At 35.0% G+C, this 26,320-nt stretch overlaps 1 protein-coding gene and 1 pseudogene across 1 annotated transcript; both read right to left on the reverse strand.

Moving 5' to 3' along the window:
• Positions 1 to 3,376, reverse strand: LOC103942950 (annotated as a pseudogene).
• Positions 3,377 to 6,651: 3,275 nt separating this feature from the next.
• Positions 6,652 to 8,264, reverse strand: LOC103942952 (zinc finger protein 10-like). Its single transcript, XM_009353150.3, has one exon. The coding sequence runs from the start codon at positions 7,879 to 7,881 to the stop codon at positions 6,925 to 6,927; it is 957 nt and encodes a 318-aa protein (XP_009351425.2). The 5' UTR covers positions 7,882 to 8,264; the 3' UTR covers positions 6,652 to 6,924.
• Positions 8,265 to 26,320: the final 18,056 nt, after the last annotated feature.

Genomic DNA, 26,320 nt, shown 5'->3' on the forward strand with positions numbered 1-26,320 from the left:
AAGGGTTCGTTGCTAACAGTATGAGTGGTACAAATCCATTCATCCAAAAAATGTGCAAACATTGGGAAGCAAGAATGGTAAGAATGTGAGAGACAGAGGATCAAAATGGCCGGCTAGTAGGGTTGAAACTGTTTACAGTCATTCCTCCGTCCATAGAAATAATCTGACCGGTGATGTACGAAGCAGCCGGCAGGCAAAGGAATACTACCAGAGATGAGACTTCCTCAGGCTCTGCAATGCGCTCAAGAGGAGTTCGCGACGTTCTCTCTTCCAAAAACTCCTTGTTATCCAGCAACTGAAACCAGCTAGCAACTTTGTTAAATTATACGTACCCGACAACAGATCGATAAATAGAGAACAATGGTCAAATATAAATTTGAAAACTTCAACGGAAGCCAATTTTTGATACATTCCCATTGCACGGCAGATCCAATCTTACATAAACATAAAATGCACGGAATCAACGTCAATGTTAGGGGATTAAAGTATCTCTTTCTTCGGTTCCATGCAAGAAAATCGAATCCTGGATGTGTCTTAATTTGTATCTAATCTCAACCCATTAGCCGATTCTTATTGCACAATATCTAATAGTGCTACTATGATCACCTCATAGTCTTATTTTCCCACCCACTTATTTTCACCCACCAGAAAAAGTTTCAAAAAACCAAAACACTATATCCCAAACAATTTTAAGTTTTAAATAAAATAAATATAAAAAATGGATGAGTTTTGGAGATTTTACGAAAATGGAACAGCACGAAAGTCCTCGTCAACCCAATCGAATGCAACCCCAACCAAACATAAAATATGATGATGACAGCTCTTTTTCTCTTAGCCTCTGGAAAAATTACGTTCCTTTCTTTTTCTTTTCTTCTTTGTTTCTCTTTTATCTCTTTCTTTCTCCCCCTACCAGATCTGGATTTAAGACTCGTGTTCACATTTATTCCCAAATTCCAATTCAAGATAAGGGTTGAAAAGTAGGGAGAAAAGAAGAGAGAGAATTTGGGGTGTGTGGGGTGGACAAAAGAGAAGATGGGGGACAAAAGAGCTAGAAAGTGGTGAGAGATGAAGAGATAAAATGTGAAGGTTTGATTCGTTTTTCATTTTAAGTTTTTTAATTATTTTTCATTAAAAAGTGAGTGAAAAATAAGATTATGGGGTGCATATCAACATTCTATCGAATATATCACAGTAAGAGACGTGTAATGTTGGATGTGTACTATACTGGAGAAAAAAAAAACTCAGCACGATCCAGTGAAATGGTGGGACACAAACACTAATTTAGGTTTCAGTACTTGATTCCTGAGAACATGAGGTGCAAAAGGGAAAGGGAAACAAGATGACGATGCTTCAGTATGATGATAAAAGACTACCGGAAATGCAACACAACCATTGAGAGGAGGATCGATGGTGTTAAAAATACTCATTCCTCGCAAAGTAAACGCACACATATGAAAAGGCAAAGTGTTATTCTCCATGAGACAAAAAGAAATTCAACTTATGACCTTTGGCACATGTCTGCATGTAGCCCTCTTGTGTCCCACTAAAATTAGTAAAAGGTCAACTTCAAGTCAACAAGGCTTCTCGCTTTGCGAGAGAGGAGGAACGTACGCAACTTTACTCTTGCTTTGTAAAGAGACTGTTTCCACAACTCGAAACCGTAACTTTTTTGTCACAAAAGAACAACCTTTCCGTTTCCACAACTCTAAACCACTAAAATTAGTAATTATCGAATATCATTTGCAAGAAAAGCATACTGAGTGGGATATAGGTTAAAGCCCCCACGGCAGGGTCTACAAAATGATACCTTTATGCATCTTTTGATATTGTTCAAAGTCTTATATTTGAGCTGCTGATACCTCATACATTCTATCAGATAGTCTCTTGCCACTTTCCTAGGTTGAACACGACGTAAGAAGTATGTCGATTACTCTTGTATCTATATTTCCAGAATACATCTGAACATTAGCAAGTGTATATGACTACATTTGTAAGCATGTAACTCATATAAAATTGCCTGTCCGAATACCTAATAACCCGATGAAAGAGAACTAACATATTCACAATCAATATAATTTGCATTTAGACCTACTCTAACCTTTTGAGTAAAACTCTAATTTTAGGTTCTAAACTCGTCCAAACTTGCTCAATCCCTTGGGCCAAAAATGAATTGGGGCAAATTCCGGCCAGGAATTGAGCCTGGGTTAGTGGGCTGGCCCACTGTTGGGAATAAATGCGCCCAGTCTTCGGCCAGACACAGAAGAATTATATGTGTAGGTGAAGCACCTGAATGGCCATAGCGAGGAAAGAGAATTACATGTTCCACACGTGAGGTTCTAATGTCCCAAGGGCAGACAGCATTGCTCCTGATATTTGTCTTTCGCCTACTCACAAGCCAGATGTTTCGTAAGCTGATTGATTGCAGCTGAAAAAAGAAAATTGGAGACAAAACATAAAGACTTGGCTTTCTCCTTTCGCACTCAATCGAATATAATCATAATATGGGGCAAAAGAAGACACAAAAACAGTGGAATGCCTCACCTTTACCTACTGCATAAATGTATCCGCCATCCCGGCAACAGAGGATATAAACATAATGCTTCCTTGCCCGGATGCTTTCAAGAGAGGAACAAGTTGGGAAAGATGGTAAGTAGATTCTAAGTTGGTAGCGATGAGTGATGAATATTCTTCAGAAGTGCACTCAGTGGTTGGCTTCCTGATATTGTTTTACCTAAATCCCACAGCAAAACCCAAAGAAACCCTTTTCAGATTCTAATCGAAGTCACAACCGCAACCCGTTTTTAATTATTCTAATCATATGAAAAATGAAAAAGTTTTCTTCTCTGGGGCACTTATATAAACATCTAGAGGGAATAGGTATGATTGCTTTACACCACTACAGTAAAGCGTTATTTGCCAATGGTTAGTGTTTTTGATGAGCAATCCATTATTTCTATCTGGGGGAATAAAAACTAAGCATTTAAATGTTAAATGTCTCATACCGATTTAGAAATAATGAGTTGCTCATAAAAATACTTTGCATACTGAGTTTGACACTAATTTAAAAACAGACTCATCGTACAACTCAAATTCTCTGGCCGTCAATGTTTATATATCTTGTATTAAAAAAAAATTGATTTATATTTATTTTGTTTTTGATTGTTCGTTTTCATTTTTTATGTTAGATACGGAGAGGAATATGATGATAGGCGTTAGTGTGATAGAGGTTGAAGAAATGTATATTTAATGTAATGATAATAAATGAAAAACAACTTTGAGTTTTCAAAGAGTTTGTAGCTCAAGTTTGTCAAAAAAAAAAAAAAAAAAAAAAAAAAAAAAAGCCCTTGTAGCTCAAGCATTTAAAAACATACTCCATACCGAGGAAGTGCAATGTTTGAATCACCAATCTTCCAAGAATAGGTCTATTGAAAAAATAACACAGTTTTTTGTTGAAGAATAAAGTCCCACGTCAAAAATATAAAAGATAATATACATCTTATACGTGGAAATTCCACACTTAATATCATCGAGGTATTTTTGATAAAACCTAACATCTAGCAACATGTGTTTAAATTGGGAGAACATAAGTGTTGAGTTTTATCACAAAAGAACTCAGTAATATTAAGTGTGGACTATATTTGACTTAAAATCTTATCAGAACCTTCCTCTTTAGCCCATCGCATCCAAATTCAAACCTTTTTTTATTAGACACGAAGAGGAATATGAGAAATAAATAATAAAGAAAAAAGACTATAGTGATAGGCGTTAGTGTGACAGAGGTTGAAAAAATGTATATGTGATGTAATGATGATAAAATGAAAAACAACTTTGAGTTTTCAAAGAGTTTGTAGCTCAAGTTTGTTAAAAAAAAAAAATTGTAGCTCAAGCATTTAAAAACATACTCCATACCGAGGAAGTGCAATGTTTGAATCACCAATCTTGCAAGAATAGGTCTATTGAAAAAATAACACAGCTTTTTGTTGGAGAATAGAGTTCCACGTCAAAAATATAAAAGATAATATACATCTTATACGTAAAAATTCCACACTTATTATCATCAAGGTCTTTTTGATAAAGCTTAACATCGAGTAACATGTGTTTAATTTGGAATAACATACATGTTGAGTTTTATTACAAAAGAACTCGGTAATAAGTGTGAACCATACTTGACTTAAAATCTTACCAGAACCTTCCTCTTTTTAGCCCATAGCATCCCAAATTCAAACCTTTTTTTATTTCGTGGATAGAGACTTTCACTCTCTCTCTCTCTCTCTAATAAAAAAAATTAATGAAAAAACGAAAATGCTACCAATTCAATGCCATAAATCTTCATTCCATCAATGATACATGTTCGTTTGGGCCACATGCATCCTATAAACTCTCACACAAATACACAATCCTATAAGCATTTTGCCCAATTCCGGCCAATCCAAGAACGTACCATGCACTACTAGGGCTTCATATCACAGTTCAAGTTTTGGACTTTTAGGCCGAATCAAGCTTCTCCTTCAAGGACAACAGTTGGGTCAGATGTCTGTATAAATGCAAAAGCCGAAATGCTACAATGCTACTCTGCTTCGGTGTGTACGATGCACCAATATACTAGACGGCTAGATTCATTTGCATGACTGGATTTTGACAATCTTAATTTAACTGTTCAAACACTATTGCATCCATACACCAATATGCTGTAAAAAATTTCAAAACAAAGCACCAGAACCAAGTAACCAACCAAAAACCACAAGCCATTTATGAAGATCACTATCCAATTTGTCATAAGCTCACTTAAAGCTGATCAGTACTGCAATATCTCCTCATTCCCTTGTAAAAATTTCCTATTCAGTGAAGGAAATAAACAGAGGAAAGAGAGAGACATCTCATATCCATGTGATTTTCTGGCTCTACAACTGCACCTCAAATTAACTCATCTCTCAATAATATTTTCAGACCTCGATAACCGGCAAAAAGTAAAACCAAACGAACCAAACTACTCGAACAGCCAGACCAGACACTGCCCCAAAATAATACCGTTAACTTTTCAAACCCATACACAGAAACAGCGCCCTCATCCAAACCAAAGTAAAACCAAAACCTCCATACCTATTTATCCTTTTTACCCACCTCGAAATTCATGCATGCTCATGGAAATGTTCATGTGTGTGTGATGAAAGCATGCACATCAAAAAGTAAAGTCTTTCCATTTTTCACTTCCATCGCCTAAAAGTGGTAAAAATATTGTTGGGGTAACATAAATTCCCTCCAGAGATAAATTCCCTCCAGAGAGTAGAGACCATCTGAAAGTGCATCAAAAGAGATGTTTCATCATCCTTTTACCTTATAAAGAAAACGTTGAAAAAACGCACTCATTAAAACCCTTCTGCGGGAAGAAACCATTGTATGTATATTCTAGGGTTGCTGCATTACTATAACCAGATAGGAGTCTCGTCTATATAGGGTTTTGAAATTTTGACATTAATTTTGGAAACTTATTAAGAGAAGATTTTTATGGCACAAGTACACGGCCATTGTAGCGTCCCGTGTCAATGATATGATGCTACCTATATGTTGCTTTTTGCATGGCATCGTATCATTGACACCAAACGCTATGATAATAGTGTACATGTGCCATGAAAGTTGCTCTCCATTCTAAGACTTTTTTATTTTTATTTTTATATATCTATAGGGCGGTTGGTGATTGGTCGTTGAGGGTTTCAACATGTAGCTAAAATGGTTCCAAAAGTAAAAACAAAGGACTATTTGTTTCTCTCTGTGCCCGGATTATTTAATGGTGCTCTTAATTTGTTTGTTACATTAATCAATCGAATTTGATTCCATCGAGTTGATGGACTATTTGGACGATTAGAGAGTGATTACCATAGCATAGAATTACAGAAGAGATCAACAGATCGATATTCCATAGAAGTGCTTCTTAAAATCTTGGAATTTGATTTGTTTCATGTTAATTATATACTATAATGTATATAGTATTAATTGATCTCTGAATTACTTTCAGTACACTATGGGATATTGTAGCTGAAATGACTTTTGATGTCAGCTACTAGTCAGTTCTTTCAACAATATTTGCAGCTTCACAGATACAGTTAAGTTCCCTAGTCTCTACCTCTCTTGGCAGGAAGATAAACAACAAGGGAAATAAACATAAAAACAAGCACAAAGAAGCTTCTCTCTCTCTCTCTCTCTCTCTCTCTCATGATTCAAGTAGTCTGAGAACAGGCAGTCAACTAATGGTAACTACTGTGTAATTGTTTGAATTTTTTAAAACCTGAACTGCAACAGCAAACCTGGTAGATTTTAAAATTTTATGGGAACTTTATACATCTTTGGACCTTCATCTATCTAGCTATCTAACAGGTGGAACCGTGGAATGGAATACATATCACACCTCTCATAAACCCTAATGCAACACTACTTATCATATCTTTCCCTGCCATATCAAGATATAAAATTCCAACTACTTCTTGTGTAGCTTTTTCAGTTTGCTCTATGTCATTTAACTTCCAGTTTCAAGCATAACATGTTATCATCACATCAATATTAGCAATATATAGTAACTAATTTACTGGAAACAAAAACCCATCGATCAGAACTGAAAAATGGATATTTGATTGACAAGACAAATAATTATGAAAATAAAGTGCAATCAATTAATCTTGAATTCAATTATGTGCACATGGAACCTCAATCTGGCATGTTCTGTTACCCTTGAATCTTTAATTAAGGGTTTTTCCAAGAAAGAGATGGAAAAAGGTTGAGGAGAAAAAACAGAAATTGAAATTGATTAATTTCTTCTAATTCTCTCCTAAAAACTAATTAAAACATTAACTGCAACAATTAACATGATCAAGATGATTAGCTAGCCAATAATACAACTGCATGCCGATTGGCCAGGCCAACTATACACTTTCATTTCACCTTGGGAGGGTCACCAAGCCTGAGCTCAAGATCCAAATCTTCCATGGAGCTTGCCGCAAGTGCTCTAGTTACCTCTACTTCTGGTTGTAGAATAAATGGAAATGATGAAGAAGTAGCTCTATTAGTAGTATTCCTAGGCCTCTTACAACTTATGCTTGCTTCTTCCCCACAAGAACCACCTTGTGATCTGCTTCTGCTGACAGCCGAAATATTCAAGCCCACCGACAAGTCGGTTTCCACATTAAAGTGATCGCCATGATCATAATTACCTTGAAGGGATATGGAGTCTTCCCTGATATTCTCCTTTTCCAATTGGTTATCAGCTTTTGAATTATCTGATGACCAAGATGGAGCTGCAGTAGCAGTAGTAGTAGAAGAAAAAGGAGGAGAGAGAAAAAAAGCTGGTTCTTCAGTACCTGAATTCTCCTTTTGAATAGCTAGTAAATTAGCTGCAGATGGGGGAACCCTAGAAGAAGGTGGTGAAGAGAAAGGACATGATATTGACGAGATATTATTAGGGTCAAGATTGTGACCTGATGAGGCTATAGGCTGATGATGATGATGATGATGATCATGTACATCATGGATATGATGATGACGATGATGATGTGGGACATGATGATGATCATGTGTAGTGGCAATAATATTAGGGTTAAAGCATTGTTTAAGTCTAGCTCTATCTCTCCTGTGGACATTCATGTGGCCACCCAAGGCTTGAGCTGACCTGAACTCTCTCATACAAAAACTGCATGAGTAAGATCTTGGAGGCCATATGCAACCACCAAGAGGACCATGCCCTGCTGCATCTTCAGCAAAAGCCTTCTCTTCCCATGTTGTTGATGAGCTACCACTCATGAGTGCTGATGAGTTCATTGATGGTGCTGATGATGAGTTCAAGATCTTCTCTTTCCTGCGGTTGAGCCACACCCAGCACTGAACTTGTTTCATCCACAAAAGCTAGCCCACCAAAGAGAGAGAGAGAGAGAGAGAGAGAGAGAGAGAGAGACCAGTGTTATAAGACTAAAGTAGAGGTATTTATGAGATCCTGAGCTGAATATATAATTTGAGAATAACTTAAATAGTAAATACTGATTCGTGAACCGGACTTGTAACTTAAGTGATCGATAATAATAAAATTGATAGAATTGAATACTGTGATGTGGGGCATAGAGCTTTAATAGGAGAGATCATCGTTAACCCTTGCAACCAAGTTTAGAGTTTGAATCCTCTCCTATCTCTCTCATATTGGTCTCATTTGTGAAGATGATGATGGTGGGAACTTGAGAATATATGAGTAAGAGAAAGAGGTCAGATGAAAGGGTCTTGGTACTAACTTTACGCCGTGGGTTTCCTACTTTCCTCTATTTTGGCTCTAGCAATGAAGCTACTCTTTTGGTTTTTAGCTCCTTTTCTACACAGTTCTTGTTTCTAGTATTATTTTGGGAATTTATAGAGGGCCCCCTTTACAAGCAACTGTCATGCATTTGCTTTGATCCACATGCATGAAAACACTAACAATCGTTAATTGATAATTGATATATATATATATATATATATATATATATATAAGAGGAAAAGAAATAGAAATGTGCGCAAATACTGCTCAAAATCAAATGCCTAAGTTATGTAAGCTACCTATAGCTTGCTAGCTAGCCAGACACGCACAAAATTATTCTGAATTGAGATAACAATTTTTCGATACGGTCACACTATAACATTTCATGTTAATAATACCATGTTATATTGAAAAAATTGCATGCAACACTGTCATCGTGTCATACAAATTATTCAGTTTTTTTTTAATACAACAATATATTTTATATTAAGAGGAGGAAGTTTAGCTAAGCCACATAATGGGGCATCCTAATTTGGTATTGAATTCGTCATCTACAAGATTCGAACCTAATACCTCTTACTTATAAGCGAAGAAGAATACCACCAGACCGTAATACTGAGTGACCAAAATTCTTCTTTTAAAATAAAGGTACTCATCAAACTATTTATATTTGGGGATATTATTAGGGGGAAAAAAGGAAAAAGAAGAAGAGCATGATGACTCTATGGGAACCATTTTGTTTTTAGCTTAGAATAAGATGTAGGATAGGATCCATCCATCGCCGTAAGCGGGAAGGGAGACCAATCCATGATGAGAAAGAGAGTTCCACAGACAAGACAAAGACCTGTGAAGTGAGGGTGAAATTGATATAACTTATATATCTCTCGGGGATATATATATATATATATATATATATATATGTATATATATATATATGTATATATATAGCTAACTTAGTCCAATTGGTGTCTTTTCTTGAATCTCTGGTTAGCTAGATGAGACATGTAAATCAATTTGATGATCAATGGTTTCAGTGCAAATTGTCCTAATCATTTAGTCCTTTTCGTGGTAAGTAAACGCCTAGGACGTTATCTAGACTATTATTTAGAAGAAGATTTCAACTATGAACAAATTGAATCTCACGTTAATTATATACATAACTATATAAATACAGTCTTATTATCTTGACTTACCGTCATTGTAACATGGCACAATGATCAACACTCAAGCGTAAACTACGAGGTTAAATGGTAGGGGTACCAAACAGCTCATTAGTAATGTATTACCTTACTGGCTAGTTAGTGGAGGATCATGATTTTCGGACCATCAGACCAAGGCGGGAAAAGCTACAAAGACTGGACCTTAGAGAAATTAGCAGAGCTTTGAAAAGGATCCAATTCCGGACCCTCTGCCTTACACGATCAGATCAATACGGTTTTAATAACCTACATGATTTGATCGGATCATCTAAAGGTATTATCAGAACAAGTCAATCTAATAAGCACCGAAACGATCGATAAGGTCTGCCCTTATTAAGAATGACGTAATTGGTCCTCAAGAAATGTATCATGATCGTATTCTGATTATGAGAGAATCTTGGGAACTCCTATTATCATGGGATTGGTGTGCATCTCAAGCAATCATTAACTTAATAGGAAATGATCTCTTTCTAGATTTCCTATTAGGATTCTCTTGACTTTTAATACGGATATCTAGCCTTATAAGGACTCTCAATGAACCCCATAAATATACCCATCTAGAGCTCAAAGAAACTGGTATCCCTTGTCTCAAGGGATAATCCCATATTCATATATAGAGAGAGGGGGGGGGGGGTGTGTGTGTGTGTGTATCTCAAGAGAGGATCCCATATCTCAAGATAACCCACAACTCATTCAGCGCATCTCTACATGGTCAACGCATCATTACATGCTCATACATAGAACTACACGTGATTTGATTATCCCTCTCTGACGAAGAGATATGTAGGCAATCATTCATAGATTCAATCGCTCCCTCTCCTCCTAAACCCCCTATACATAGATGTTCATGGAATTCTGACAATTATTCATAGACCAATGTTAGTGCATGAATTTCATTCCATTATTCATAGAGTAATGGCTGTGCGCGAATTTCGTTCCAATAGTTAGAGTTTAGTGTACTGCTTCTCATTAGAGGCAAATGTGATCAAGGTCTGGGGCACGTGCCCTAACCCCTCTTAGTTTTTTGTTTGAAAAAAATGTACTTAGTTCCCAAAATAACTCTTTTTCAATCGTTTGTTTGCCGTAAAAATAGATGAGTTTAACAAAAGTTAAACAACATATCTCAAGAGAGGATCCCATATCTCAAGATAACCCACAACTCATTCAGCGCATCTCTACATGGTCATCGCATCATTACATGCTCATACATGGAACTACACATGATTTGATTCTCCCTCTCTGACGAAGAGATATGTAGGCAATCATTCACAAATTCAATCGCTCCCCCTCCTCCTAAACCCCCTATACATAGATGTTCATGGAATTTTGACAATTATTCATAGACCAATGTCAGTGCATGAATTTCATTCCATTATTCATAGAGTAATGGCTATGCACGAATTTCGTTCCAACAGTTAGAGTTTAGTGTACTACTTCTCATTAGAGGCGAATGCGATCAAGGTCTGGGGCATGTGCCCTAACCCCTCTCAGTTTTTTGTTTGAAAAAAATATACTTAGTTCCAAAAATATTTCTTTTTCAATCGTTTGTTTGCCGTAAAAACAGATGAGTTCAACAAAAGTTAAACATCTTCATCTCTCTAGTGCAACTCTATCACTTGATCCTCGTCCAAGACCATAAAGAGGTGAATATTTGAGTTGATTATGACAGCTCAATAATAAGAAGACCCATTAACCATCTCTCCTCCCATTCGTCTTATAAATTTGATCTCCCAGCCTTATACATATATGATTTAATTTTTTGTTTTATTCATAAAAACATAACTAAAAGAGCATTAAAGGGCAAGAATATATGCTAAGTGCACAATAGTATAGGTCAGCCAAGTGCTCGACGAAATGACTCACAGTAAAAACTAAAAGAAAATATTTGGTGTGATGTGCAATATGAATATAAAATGCTCTTCTTGAAATATTCAATCAAAAACTGTCGAAAATATTAAACCCGAGACTCTAATAAATACCAAGACTAAAAAAATTCGAGGATTTTAAAAGTAATTATTAAGACTTCTTATCAAAATAAGGATAAACTTAAAATTTTACCACTCAAATCATTGGAGCAAATACGTATACTCTTATTAAAAATAGGGTTTTTGTGGGAAAGGGATATGCTACTAATGGAATGTTTAAATTGAATGTTATAAAATGTCATAATTGAGTCACTTGATGCTGATTTTTATGAGAATAAATTTCCTTTTAATCTTCGAAATAGTGGGGGTTCTAATTCTTCTGAAAATTTATGAACCTACTGTCAGATACCCCTTTATGGGAGAAACCGATATCATGGACTGAGAACTTCTGATGGCTGCTCTGAGTTTCTGGTGCTCATCCACCAATACTATGGTACTCCCCCTCGGCTCTATCGGACTTACTGTCCTTGACTTGATCCAAAGTGCCACTCCCTTGGGGAGCCATGCTGAGAGCCGATGAGCCCTCTCCGGAGAAATCTTCGCCCGAACATAGTTTTGACACGCCCAGTGAGACCACATTAGTCTTGTATGCCAAGAAGAAGATGGAAGGAAAAAGCCTTCAAGTGAAACACATAGTACAGGCTACCACTATTGTTGAAATGCAATAAGAATAGAGTCCTGCATCCGCCTCTACTTAGTTATACCCTTATTAAGATGCATACAATAGTATACAATAGTATACAACTCCATTACGCATGTCTTATTCTTTTTGTTTTCTTTTGTGTTTACACAACCCTAGAAGTTCGTAGGTCCTTGTCTACCCCAATGTCACATGTTGGATCAAGCACCAAGGTTTATGGCACATAAATTGAATGTGGTGAAAGCATCATTTTCATAAATTTCACATGATGATGCTTGTTCATTTGAAAGACCCAATCAGTCTTGATATGATCATATCAAATTATCTTCTTATTGTAGAGCACGTGTGCAGAATCATAATTTGTAACTTTCCTCCATATCACGCCAAGTTAACAAGTCAATATATATGACATTTTTGTGCAACATAAATAATAATTAATATATTTTTACTTCATAATGCAGAATTAGTGAGACTTTAAGTGTTTGCTTATAGTTTCGTTATCTTAGTTAATATTAAAATATCCATTAAATTAGTTTTTGGTGAACTGGGTTTGAAGAAAAGAATTAAAAATGTCAAATATACCGATTACTTATATAATTAGAAATGGTTAAGTACAACAAGTTGGGTAAGATTACTTCTTCACTTAGAACTATCAATTCTCTTCTCCCCAAGGCATTGTATAAAATTAGTTATCTTCGTAATAGCTTGATCAATTGTCAATATTTATAATGTGACAGTTAACGACTGGTTCAATAGCATATATGTATATGCAATGGAGCATATTCATGATCATAATATGGAAATCCTACGTTGACAATAGTAGTAAAAAGTACATAGCATGAATGCATGCGGACGTTTTAATAAATATTACCTTGTGGAGGCCCTCTTCGATTCTGTTTGACATTATTTCTATCTTAATAAACCACCATCATTTCAACTCAAAAAATAAATAAATAAAATAAAATAACCTTGCTACATGTACACTTAAATCGTATGTATATCCTCCCTACAAGTAATTTTTTACACCCCATATTTTAGAGAAAATCCAAATTAAATATTTTGGTAATTAATTTTTATCAAATGTTAGGATTGATTTTTTAGTGATGAATTTTCCCTTTTAGATAAATAAAAAAAATTAAAATCTTGATTAAATGCATTATTTGATCAAATATGAATTTAAATTTTATAAAACTTGCAATTGCTCCCCTAAAAACTTGAATTCATAAAAAACAACTTGTCAGTCATAGAGTCCTGCTCTTCTAAGGTCTTCATTTTGAGAATTTGTGAGGACCAAATGCATATTAGTGTCCATAGAATTATATTAGTTTATATTCAAAGGCTTAAAATATTTGACAATTTAAAATATTAATTTATATTTTCTAAGGTTTATATTAGTTTGTGTTAGTAACGAAGAACAAGAAATTGATTTTTCTAATGGTTCATGGATTTTAAGTTGGTTTTGATCTATTAAGTTGTCAAACATTTTAAGCTTCTGGATCAAAACTAATATAATTTGATGACTAATATGTATTTGGTCCTCTCAGGTCATCAAAATGACGACCTTAGGAGAGCAAGACTTGTCGGTCATAAAGCCTACGTGATAGGTATCAAAACCTGTATATCCACATTATCTACACATTCGGTATCAAACCCATCCACATTACCTATGTATTTGGTATCAAACTCATCCACATTATCTATATATAAGGCTGAAATATAATAATTGTAAACAAAAAATCAATTTGTTCCACATAAATTAGCGGGATGGCCACATGCTGGCTGACGTCCGAGGGTGACGCAAGCCATTTAATGAATGCATATGCCAAGAACATATGAAACATGCATACAAATTTCGTTGTGAAATACTCAATATAATATAATAATATTCAGTCGTCAACTAAAAACGATAGTGATAATGCATGACATGTTCAGGGCATACATCTAATTTAGAATACAAGCGAAAGGTGTGACAGAAAGTGCTATTACAAGTGATGTCAAAAGCAGAGAGGATGGCACAATATCATTGGTAGGGGAATGCCTCGTAGTTCGGATCGTATGCCTTATTCCTATATCCTGAGGGGGCGCAAAACAAACATGAGTAGACCAAGTTGATAAATATAATACTAAAACAGTTATTCATCAACGTACTAACCCCCAAGGTTTATGAAAACCCAATAGTATAATATGTAATAGGTTTTCCGAAAACCCTAGCATGCCATTAAACCTTTCATATAACATATATTGTATATAATGTGCTAAATAGTGGTATCATAATCGACCAAAGCCATTACATTACCCAACCTGTAGGCCAAATATATGAATATCTTCCGACTTGTAGGCCACTACATCACCCGACCTGTAGGCCAAAATAAATATCTTCCGACCCGTAGGCCACTACATCACCCGACCAAAGTCAATATAAGGATCATCGCCCGTAGTAGAACAATGACCACTAGATAAGCAAAAAACATTGAATATAATCTTTCCAACATCAGTACATATATCTCAAAACATCTTCATAGTATATAGTCATCCATCATATATACTACAATGAACATGAAAATCGATAAATTATGGTATTCCAAAATATTCTCAACAAAGCATGATATCTCATAATAAGTAAAATCTACTTTAATCATAAAACGTTTCATAAAATGTAACCATTAAATCATGCTTTTCATATATGCATTTCTAATAGTAAAATATGCATTTTAAAAGGGGTCCACTCACAGATACTCCATCGTCGAATAGCCGTGCGAAATAGGAAGGATGGAAATGCCGCTAATAATCGCACCTAAGCACATAAATGGTCTAATTAATAAAACTCTACCATAACGATTGAATTTCGAGAAATGGACGTCATAAACGAATTCAGGATGTCGAAAAACATAAGGGGGGACCTCGAGTACTCCCTTGTGGCAGCTCCGACCGCCACGTGCCGAGATGAGTCGCGCGAAAAGTTCGCTTGAAAAGTCGACAATCGCGAGTATGCTTCACGCGCCAGCACCGACAGCCCTTCACTACACTCCTAGGTTTAAGGTTGGGGCGATCCCGGGTTTGGGCTTAAGCCTAAAGGGTTTCTGGGCTTGGGTTCCTTAGGCCGAAGACCCAAGCTTACACGGCCCAAAGGCCTGAGTTCCTTTTGGTTTTTGGGCGTAGGGAAATTGTTTGGGCTTAGTTGTTTTGGGCTTGTAACCCAGCCCAAGGGATTTGATTTGGGTTGGCTTAGTGGGCCGAAGGCCCTAGGTTTTAGGTTTAAGGGGTTTGGGCCTGGTAGCCGGGCCCAAGGCTTGGGTTTAGGTTTTGACCGGATTTTGCGAGGGAGAAGGCCGGAGTTTTGGCTGAGAAATCCCCACGACTCCGTTTTGGGGTCAACTCTTAACCAAAATTCACATTCAAAATCCAAAATGAAGATAAGAGAGTAAGGACTTAAGTCGTACCAAGATGGAGTAGAATCAAGGTCGAGATTGGCTGGAAAATGGCCTGCAACCTACGGTCTTTCACCGAAAAATTGGAAAGTGTTCCTCCCGAGGTGTTTCTGCGTTCAAATGTCACCAAAGTTCTCAAAACTAACCTAATCTAACCTAGAACATAATCTAAAGGGTTCTAGGATGCTTACCTTGATCGAAGAGACTCGGAATCTCATCGGAGTCACAAGCACAATGACGAGAAGGAATGAGAGGGTGAGATCGAAGAAAAGTAAGGGAAATAAGGGAAGTCCAGATGGTGAGGTCGCTTTGGTTGTTGTATGCGTTAGAGAGAGAGGGAGAAAGTGAGCAAAGAAAGAGTGTACTTGGGGGGGGGGGGGGGGGGGGAAGAAGAAAGAAAGGGGGAAATGAGGTGGGTGTGCCACGTGGCAGACAAAGATAAGGAAAATATGCCAAAAGGGAAAGGGAAGATCCGTGTAGGGTTAGGGGATAAAGGGGTAAAATAATCATTTCATAATTCCGTTAAAATGAACATACACATAATTTGGAACAGGATTTCACATAAATGACACTAAATTAGAAAAATGATGGTTGACAAAAAAAAAAATTATAAGAGCATCTCCAAAGGAGATGTTAAAAAGTCCACATCAGCAATAACAGTAATAAAAGACATCATTAGTGTTTTCCAACCGAAATGCCAATTCCTATGTGGCATGACATGGAAAGGCAACAGAGGAAGTTGCTGTCAAATTTGACAGCAGCTTCGAATATATTTTTAGTAATTAATAAATACCTTTTATAATTTTAATAGCTATCTTTTGTTTTAAAATACTAATCACAACTATAAAAAAGTAAATAATGTAATAAATAATAGTTTAATTTTGACATATCAGTTGGAGAATAAAATTTATAAAAAAATCAATATGCCACGTAAGCATTCAAATTTAAATTTTGTGTTCAAAATTTGACATCTCCTTTAGAGATGATCTAAGGAATACAATAGGCATGAAACAAAATGACAAATTGGAACTCGAGCTATTTGTTGACCTTATCATCTCACTATATGCTAAGCTTTTTGACAAGCCAGTGCACGAGCCACCTGCCAACCCAAGGACCAAATGAATTAACGTATTAAGTGAAGTAATCATTGTATTAATTGTGTATACATATGAGTATAAGAAGTATCTCATCACATATTAATAACAAATTAATTACCTTTTCATGTAGTTTAGGTAGTTGGTGGAATACATGTGGGAGTTCGAACTCGAGTTGGAAGTTCCAAATTCTTGCTCGCTTTTTACTAGGCATTGGGTATACTTATATTAAGAGGTGCAATTGAACTCAATATTCATGATATTCAAACTTAAGAACTCGACATTACGAATGCAAAAAAATATAACTTAATTATAGTACTAAGTGTCTCAATTAACACGTATATAAACCTAAGATTAGATTAGTCATCGGGTCAATTTAGTCTATATGTTTTCAATTGGGCCAATTTAGTCCTTGTGTTTATCTCTATTAGCCAATTAATGACATTTCCACTTAATTTCTATAAAAAAAATTATAAATTATTATAAACTTATTTATAAAATTATTTATTTGATTTAAAATATTTAAAAATTAAATTAAATTAAAAATTAAAAGAAAAATTATTCTCCTTCCAACTCCCCGACCTCCTCCTTACACTACCATCTCTCTTTTCTATGCCACAACCTTAATCATTTTTCAGATTGGAAGTTTTATCTCTTATATGTGTTATTTCTCATTGATTTTCATTTTTCTGTAAAGAGAAAGGGTAAATATGTCTCATACAATTTTTCTTATGAATTTTTTAAAAATATTAAATGAAATGTCCTTAATTGGCTAACATAAACAAACACAATGACTAAATTAGCCAAATCAAAAACATATGAACTAAATTGGTCATATGACTATAACACGAGAACCATTTTGACATTTAAGTCAAAATTAAAATACTAGGTTGTCGAATGGTCAAATATCCTATTTGATTGAACAAAAAATGCTTTCATGGTAGGGATGTCATAAGTACTCAAGCTAGGAGCTTAGAGCGAGATAATTTGCTGGATTTGATTCCCTTTCATTTAGTAGTGGCCAGATGTTTCATAATTCAAAATGTTTTCTGTTAATTGGGTTTGGCCAAGCTTTGTGTAAATCAAGAACCCTAAACAAATTAGAGAGTAAGGCTACAGTACAGAATTATATTTTAAAGTTATTTCAGTTACTTGCTCTGATTATGGTGTGTTGGAGGGAAAATCCAGAGGCTTGGTTATTAAAAAATTGCTATGAGCGGGAAGAAAGTAGGCTATGATAGAAGTTCGACAATCAAATTTTTACGTATAATTCAACTGATCTAATCCTTCGCCGACTTCCATTGATTTTTACTTCTAGTTGTTCTCTTTGTATTGGTTTGCTTGTTCTCCTTCAATAATATATAATAAAAACAAATTACAGAAGGTACACAACATAGAATGCTCCATTCAATTGATCACAACATTGACTACTAAAGAATATATATGAATGCCTTCTTGATTTAATTTGATAAAAACAAAAAAAAACACTATTAGGATTGTCTTCTACTTGTAGGGTTCTATCTAAAATGTCTTCATTCTCAACTTGTGGAACAAGAAAATTTGAAAAGGAACGCGATAATGTTTGATATTTATAACTTTGAATACAAAAACAAGAAGGAAAGAACTGAAAATAAACCTTATTAATTAAGAATAACCTATTTATTTAGGGATCTGTAATTTTAATATTCCATTTGCCGACTGAGAGAAAGAGTCCAGTCATGGACTCGTATATATGACGTGACACTTGGTGACTAAAAAGAAAGAAAATTGAAGCACTAGTTCAACTAAGTAAGGTTTGAATATTGTGACTAATTCAAGTTGTATAAGTATAGTATTGTTGATCAAGTATAATTAGTTTAAAGTAATCGACTAAAACAAGTAATAATCATGCATGGACCATAATCAAGAGTAAAACCAACTTGATAAAAGAAATCAAGGGCAAAACCAATGGAGAGTATTATCATGTTTGATTCTCTCTCATCCGATCTCGGTTGTTGGGAAGAAAAAAATTAGTATGGCACAATTTTAAGATCGTTCAATGTTGTCTTTCATAATAACAAATTGAGGGCTAAAAATGGTTGGTTGAGTTGATAAAGATTGTTCTTTTTGTTGGATCAAGGTCTAGTTAAGTTCGAGTCTTACTGCCGGCAATCCCTCTTGATGAAAGATTTGTAAAAACAAAAAAAAAAAAGAGGCTAAGACAGTATCCATAAATCCTCAAACAGGCTAGTGGTGTACCCTCACCTTGTGATGGGGTAGCCTCCCCTCCTCCTAAACTTTTGGAAATCCCTAAAAAAAAAAAAAATTAAGGGCACAAATATCATGAGGCTGTAATTTTCTTTTGTAGTTTTTACCTTTAAACTTTGTGGGGCTAGGCTATAATATTAACATGTATTTAATACAATCAATATTTGACGGTCATATATAATTTTTATAAATATATGTATATAATACAATCACTATTTAAAAAAAAATTAAAATACATTTACTTGAATTGAAGCCTCAGATTTTAGCTGTCTTCCCTTGTTAACATAACATGAGAAGTTTACTAGTTGTTTTAGAATCTAATACGATCATGCTAATAAAAGTTTTAGGGGATGTCTCTTTCATTTTTTCAGAATTCTACATTTAAAAAAAAAAAATTGGAAATAAGTTTGTTACCCTAAAAAACAAACACATGCAATATCTAATAAGGCCAATGCAAAGGGCAAATACTCCTAACTTGTATTGGGTGTCCGCACGTGAATGATCAACTCACCTTAAGATGCATTTAACAATATAATTAAAATAAATGTTAAAATTGACACTAGCCAATTCATTAGAGCAACCTCACTCCTACAAATTGCCCACCTATTGAGTGATAGAATCCCCCAACTCCTCCAAAATCTGCTCCAGCCCATGCCAATTGCCTCACCTCTTGGGTGGGCCCATCTCCCACGAAGCAAGCAGTCGGGGCGAGATTGGAATGAGGCCCTGCTTGAGACAATATGACGTCAGGCTAACGCCATTCATGTTATAAAGTTTTTTTGTGTCAAGTGCATGGGCGCAAGTCATCCGAGAATCTGGACAATTGCATTTTCTAAATCCGACAGTCTATTTAATCCTGATTTTAAAAAAACTCAAAAAAAAAAATCTATAAAAGACTTTGTTGTCAATGTGGCACCACCTAGACTCTAGGATTGAAAAAAAATGTCATCCAACCGTCCATATTAGTTCTATTATTAATAAATGTTTAAAACTTATACTTAATTACAAACAAATAAAATTTAAGAGAATATGAACCGTGGAATGAATGGGATGGAATTGTAATTTCAATAATAGCATGTGGCATGACGGGATTAGTTAAAAATCTGCTTTGAAAATTGAACATGATATATTTTTTCTTAATAATTTTTTTATGCCAATTGTTCAAGAAATTTATTTACAGGGTGTAGATATTCTTGGGCAACTACAAGGCAATAATTGCTAATTACCCAATAGCCTAGGCAATTATATCATTCTAAGATCATCTCCAACCCTTAAATTAAAATTTTAGGTTAAATTTTTTCAATTTTAACGTAAAAATTGGAGATGGTCTAAAAGATGAAAATGCTCTTAGACGCTTATCATCCCATATTCCCATCAATAATACCAGTTAATTTGGGCTTATTGGTCATGCTGTGGATTAATACCATTTAATTTGGGCTTTTTAACATTTCGGCCAGTGGCCCAATAATCCTTAACAAACCGATGCCGGCCTTTTTTCTAATATAATTTAAAACTTTTCTTCTTTATTTTTGTCATCATTTTTTTCTTTTTAAATAAAAAAGTTTCTTTTTCTTTTATTTGACAACGATACAATTATTATACTATATATTGCACACGTTGCTCGTTTTATTTTACTATTATTTGGTTAATGTAAAGTATATGTACTTGTTAAGTTTCGCAAATCTCACATGAGTGAACATGCATGATATCTTTACGAAAAATTAAGGTTCAAATTAAAAGCATGTACCTAATCAACATAAAGCACCTACGAGTACTACGTTTCACACGTGAATAAAAGCATTATTATAATAAGTTGAGGTTCCAAGCCTAAAAGTAATTGACAATTACAGTGCTCAAAAGTTCTTATAAATTCTTACAAAATTTCTTCAATTTTCGACATAAACAACTCATTACATCCACACATAAAATCATGTACGTACGAGGAACGGAGATAAAATTTATATTATGCAATTTAATATTTGCTTAGTTAGACCACAGGATTTATATGTCTCACTTTCAGCATAATAACTTATATGACATAGATATATAGTTATGTGGCGTCCCTATTAAGCGTACAAGTATAATACAGTTAGAAATACATTTATTAATATAGTTAGTAAGATTGTTAGGATTTCTCTTATAAAAACAGTGTGTATAATCTTCATTTAATCAGTTAATACAAATCATATTTCTCTCTCTATAATCTCTTTTGTTTCTCTCTATCATCTTCCTTTTCCTCTGTACCAATTCTTTATCTTTTACAATGTAGTTAACATGGTATCAGAGCTATCAGTCTCACGTCATGGATTCTGGTGGTTTCTCTTAGTAGTAGTTTACTTTTTTTTTTTCTTAGTTTAGTTTCTCTTCAATTTCCATTAGATTTTTGGTGCTTCTGCGATTGTTCACGGGTTGATTTTTCGGTATTTTCTGGTTGATTTTTCTTGTTGGGTTGATCGTTCTTGGGGAAGTCACGTGCGGCCTTGTTGACGACAGACTTGCCATCAAAGAACTAAGATCCATTGGTTCCTGGACCAACGTTGGATATGGTTCGTACGCGGCGAAGTCCAATGGGTACTGGGCAGTCGTTGTCGGTGTCTAAGCATAAGGAATACAGAATGGCAGAGAATTGGAGGACGGCGAGCGGAAGAAGAAGATCAAGATCATGCCGAGGAAGACGAAGGACCAAAACGTGAGCTTAGCGAGCGAGCCATGCTAGCGGAGGTGGTGAATGTACGGCAACTTGTCCATCTTGAACTTTTCCTTCGTCGGTGGACGGTTGTCGAGATGGGTCATCTTCAATGGCGAATGCAAGCAAAACTCAAGTCTCAAATTGCTGAATTTCAGTCTGGAAGCTAGGGATTCAGGTTCGCTTCGGGGTTTGACGAACTGGGGCCGTCGAGATTTTTTTTTCTTTTTTTCTTCTGAATATGGTAGCGGCGGCGACAAATAAGCTTCTTTTAGCTTCTTTTCATGTTGTGATTTGGTAACGGGGGAATCCTCTGGCTTCTTGGAGAGATGGGTTGTTTGGATTTATGGGAAATAGGTTAATGCCGGACTAATTCTTTGCACTGTTGATTGAGATCTTGGATTTCTAAATTCTATTTTCTGCGATTTTGATATGTGCTCTGTTCTCTGGTATGGAAGAACGTTTAGACCTATGTTCATCCCAAGTGTTTGACGAATTGCCCAGCTCAAAATTTTCATGTGAAGATCATTGCAAAGTTTGTTTCAAATCGGAGTTGTTCGAGATGGTGGTTTTTGTCGGTGCTGGAGATTCTTTCTTCTTCGCAGGTTTTTTAGGGTTCTGCAAATTGGGGCTCTGCGATTTTTTTTTCAAGATGGGTGTTTGAAAAATCTGGTTCAAATGTCTCATTTCTTTCCCTTAAGATGTTCTTTCTTGAAGCAATGGCTATGCTTTTGGAAGTTGCAGACAATCGTGAAATTAAGTCATTTCTTTTCGATTCTTAGAAAAATTGATCAGTTCTTTTGGTTAAAATTTAGGCACAAAGCCATTTCCAGTCTCTGTAGTTGTTGAAAAGTGTTGAATTGTTTGGAAAATTGTTGAGGCACAAAGCCATATATATTTCTTGCCTATGAAAATTGTTGATATATGCAGTCATTCAGTTGATATAGAGTCATTCATTTTCTAGGTTCTTCCAGTTGGTTGCGATATTTGCTTTCAAGATTCTTCGTTTCAAGATCAGTGTTTGTGATATTTGGGATATTACAAGTGACAGAGTTGCGAATTCATAGTATGAACCTATGCCTTGTTCTGGTGTCTGTTGGGGCATCCCTTGTCGTGCTGCAAAGGCTTCTTGGGCATATAGGGCAACAACGGGTTCTTGAAACTGAGTGGAGTCTCTGAGGCTCAGGACTGGTGACAGGTGATCAGAAGGAACATAATTTCCATAAGACCAACCTAGTCCATGTTCTTGTTATTGTTGTTCAAGCATTGCTTGTGCTGTATGTTTTCTTATCTCAGCCTATAATTTCAGAGTCTAACCAACTCAGTTGTTAGCATGAATCTACGGTAAGTCCGGTTATATGATGAAGTTTAAAGAAGTTGTAAACAGTAAATCCCACGAAGGGTAATTCTGTGATGTGAATAGGTAAATCCCACAAAGGGTAATCCTGTGTTTTGAGTAGGTAAATCCCACGAAGGGTAATCCTACATAAATGTTGATTTTCAGTTGTTGAAATTGTGAAGGCCAATGCCATTGTTCAAAGAAGTTGTTTTTTGGTAAAATCCACGAAGGGCGATCCCGTGGTGCTATAGTTAAGTTCGATACCACCCCATAGTTTGTTAATTTTCTGTTTTTGTAAATATTAAAGGGCGAAGCCAAGTTGAATGAGATTGTTGACGGTAAATCCCACGAAGGGTAAACCCACAAGAAATTGTTATAACCAGCATGAAAGTGTGTTACAACTTTACAAGAAGTTGTTCTTTGATTGAAGCTCCTGCACAAGGTAGAGGAATATTAGACTTTTGGATGTGCTTCCTACTGAGCTTGCAGATTGAGTTTGTTGCAGTGAGTCAGTGAATGTATTTGGAGCGGATTGATGTTCATTGCTACTCTGCAGCTTGTATCTGTCATAAAAGGTTCTTGTTGATATAACACTCGTGCCTTTGCTCTGCAGCTAGAACAAACTCTTTATTCAGAAAAGGTTCGAGAGAATTTCCATATTTACAGAATCAAGGTTGCAGTTGGTTCAAGCTGTTCTGTTTATTTGGGTTTCCTAGTAGTGATTGCAGATGTTCTTCCAATCTCAATCTGGGTTTCCCCAGTTGAGATTGAGGGGGAGTATTAAGGTACAAGTGTAATACAGTTAGAAATACAGTTATTAATATAGTTAGTAAGGTTGTTATGATTTCTCTTATAACAATAGTGTATGTAATCTTCATTTAGTCAGTTAATACAAATCCTATTTTTTGTTTCTAAACTCTCTCTAGAATCTCTTTTGTATCTCTCTATCATCTTCCTCTTCCTCTGTACCAATTCTTTATCTTTTACAATGTAGTTAACAATCCCATGCCCAGAAACAAAGACACGTGGATAAAAAAACTTTCACATATTTTTATTTCGTTAACACGTAACGATATCTTGGCAGTGTACTAGTACTTTTGGGGTACACTAAAAAATATCTTCTCGGGAAAAATCTTAGAGACCATATCTTGTAGATCACGTCTAAACCATATCTTTAATAGTAGTGTGATCTACTTGATTGTGAACTCTACCTTTATTAGCGAAATGATTTAAATGTGGTTTACAAAATATGATCTCTCTAGAATCCTCTTAACTGGAGGTGCACACTGATAATGATGCCAGTAAGACCATATTTTGTAAACCACATCTAAACCATTTATGTAATAAAGATAAATTCCACAATACATGATTTCGTCGAGTTTGCCGTTGTAGAAGTCGTTAGTTATACCTCCTTGTTTGACATTATATAGATTCCGCCTTTCTATGTCTCACTTTTATTAGAGAGAATTTACAAAATATGATCTCTCTAATATTTTTTACTTGTTAAATTAGGTACAAAATAAACAATTATATTCAAATCAGAGAAACAATTAATTAGACCATGTATGCGGGGACACGTGTACGTTCCATCACTATCTTTATCAAAATATTGTGTATTCTACCCCATTTTTTAATCATGCAGAGGAATCACCTTCCCTCATGATTCCATTTAGTTGGGTTCATCGTCCCAAACACCTAAAAATGTAAAGGTTTGGTTTTGTGCAGGGAAAAAGAAGAACAAGGAGGTGGCATTTTCTCTGTTCATCAAATCTCTCATTTTAGTAATAATTAAAGACGATCTGATTTGAAATTGCTTTTAAAATTACTGAAAGAATTTATGGTGAAAATGTTTTTGGTATTAATTATTGACAAAAATGTAAGTAAACATTGGAAAGCACTTCAAGTGTTTTTGAAACGTAAAAACATTTTATCTAAAAACGTTTTCAACCATTTTATTAGCATTTCTAAGCGATCCATTGATTCTATTGGATGCATAATGAGGGTAGTTCACATGTGAAGATTTGATTGGCGTTGATTTAATTTTCAAAATATTTAGTTAATTTGCTGGATATCAAACTTGTAACTCAAGTGATTCGGCATTCACTCCTTCACCATAATTCATTTTCAGAATCAAAATTTTTTGAGTCGTTTATGAACATGCGAACATGAATAACTTCCATGAGTAATTTGACAAGTATTAAGGCTTAGTCACTAACTAATGGATGATTCCAATGGTACTAATAATGTTTATACCAAGAAAATGACATCCTATAATATGAAAATCAAATTTTAAAGTCCTACATTATGTTTTTCTCTGAAAACGACAGAAAATGACATTCAATACATATGAAAATCAAATTTAACCTCATACGTTATGTTTTTCTCTTAAAACGACATCCACCTCCACAAATGCCGCCCGCCATCTATTTGCGCATTTTTTGTTTTCACCAATCGTCTGACTCAGGTTAATATGTTAAATTTGAATTTTTAATTCTCAAGTTCTAGGCTGTATACAACTGTAACTCGATAATAGATCAAAACCAACACAAAAAGCTTGAAAACTCAATGCACAACTATACGAATAACTAGTCTAGCGAACGTCCCCATTCCCAATTGAAAGAGGACTTGTCCGGACATCTTGCATTGAAAATTTCTAGTTATATTTTTGTATGTTTTACATAGGTTTTGCTTTTTCTCAATAATTTACATGAAATAACGCATGACAGTTTCTTTGAAACAAGAACCACAATCTCCTTAACGAAATTGCTATAGTACATAATTATTTATAAATAACGTAATACATACAACATTCATTTAAATAGTACACATTACTTGTCACGTCAAATTATGATATGCTTAACATTTTTCTTATTTACTAATTACAGACCCTAAGAGCAATTTCAGCGTGGGAACCCCTCACAGGCAATACACTATGCTATCCACCCAGTGAATAGTAACTGCCCTTAATGAACAGTAATCGCCTTTTGCATCTCCACCATTGCACTTCAATAGCCTTGGCAATAAGCAATAAAATATTAGTTTTTTATTTATTTATAAAATAATACAAAATAATTTTATTTGTCGTTGAGTCACGTGTCATTATTCGAAAAGTTATAAAATAGTAGAAAATAATTTTATTTGTAATTTCGGATAAGATTTTTAATCGTTCTCGTTGCGCCACGTGTCATTATCCAAAAAGTTATAAAATAATACAAAATAATTTTATTTGTAATTTCGGATAAGATTTTTAATCGTTCTCGTTGTGCCACTTGTCATAAAATCCGAAAAGACAATTATTGGTGATGGATTTCCAATAAGATTTCTAATCGTACTTGTTGCACCACGTGTCATTATCCAAAAATATAATTATTGGTGATGGATTTCCGATAAGATTATTAACCAATCACGTCGCGCTACGTGTCATAATCTGTTTACAATCTTTGAGGATAGATTTCCATCAGATTTTTAACGAATGATGGCATGCCACGTGACA

Source organism: the organism of the source record quoted next, unplaced genomic scaffold (genome assembly GCF_019419815.1).
Source record: "Pyrus x bretschneideri cultivar Hongxiangsu unplaced genomic scaffold, Pyrus_bretschneideri_v1 Contig4, whole genome shotgun sequence".
NCBI lineage: Eukaryota > Viridiplantae > Streptophyta > Magnoliopsida > Rosales > Rosaceae > Pyrus > Pyrus x bretschneideri.

Coding starts and splice junctions, on each gene's coding strand:
- LOC103942952 (XM_009353150.3), bottom strand. CDS start 7,881: ATGAAACAAGTTCAGTGCTGGGTGTGGCTCAACCGCAGGAAAGAGAAG.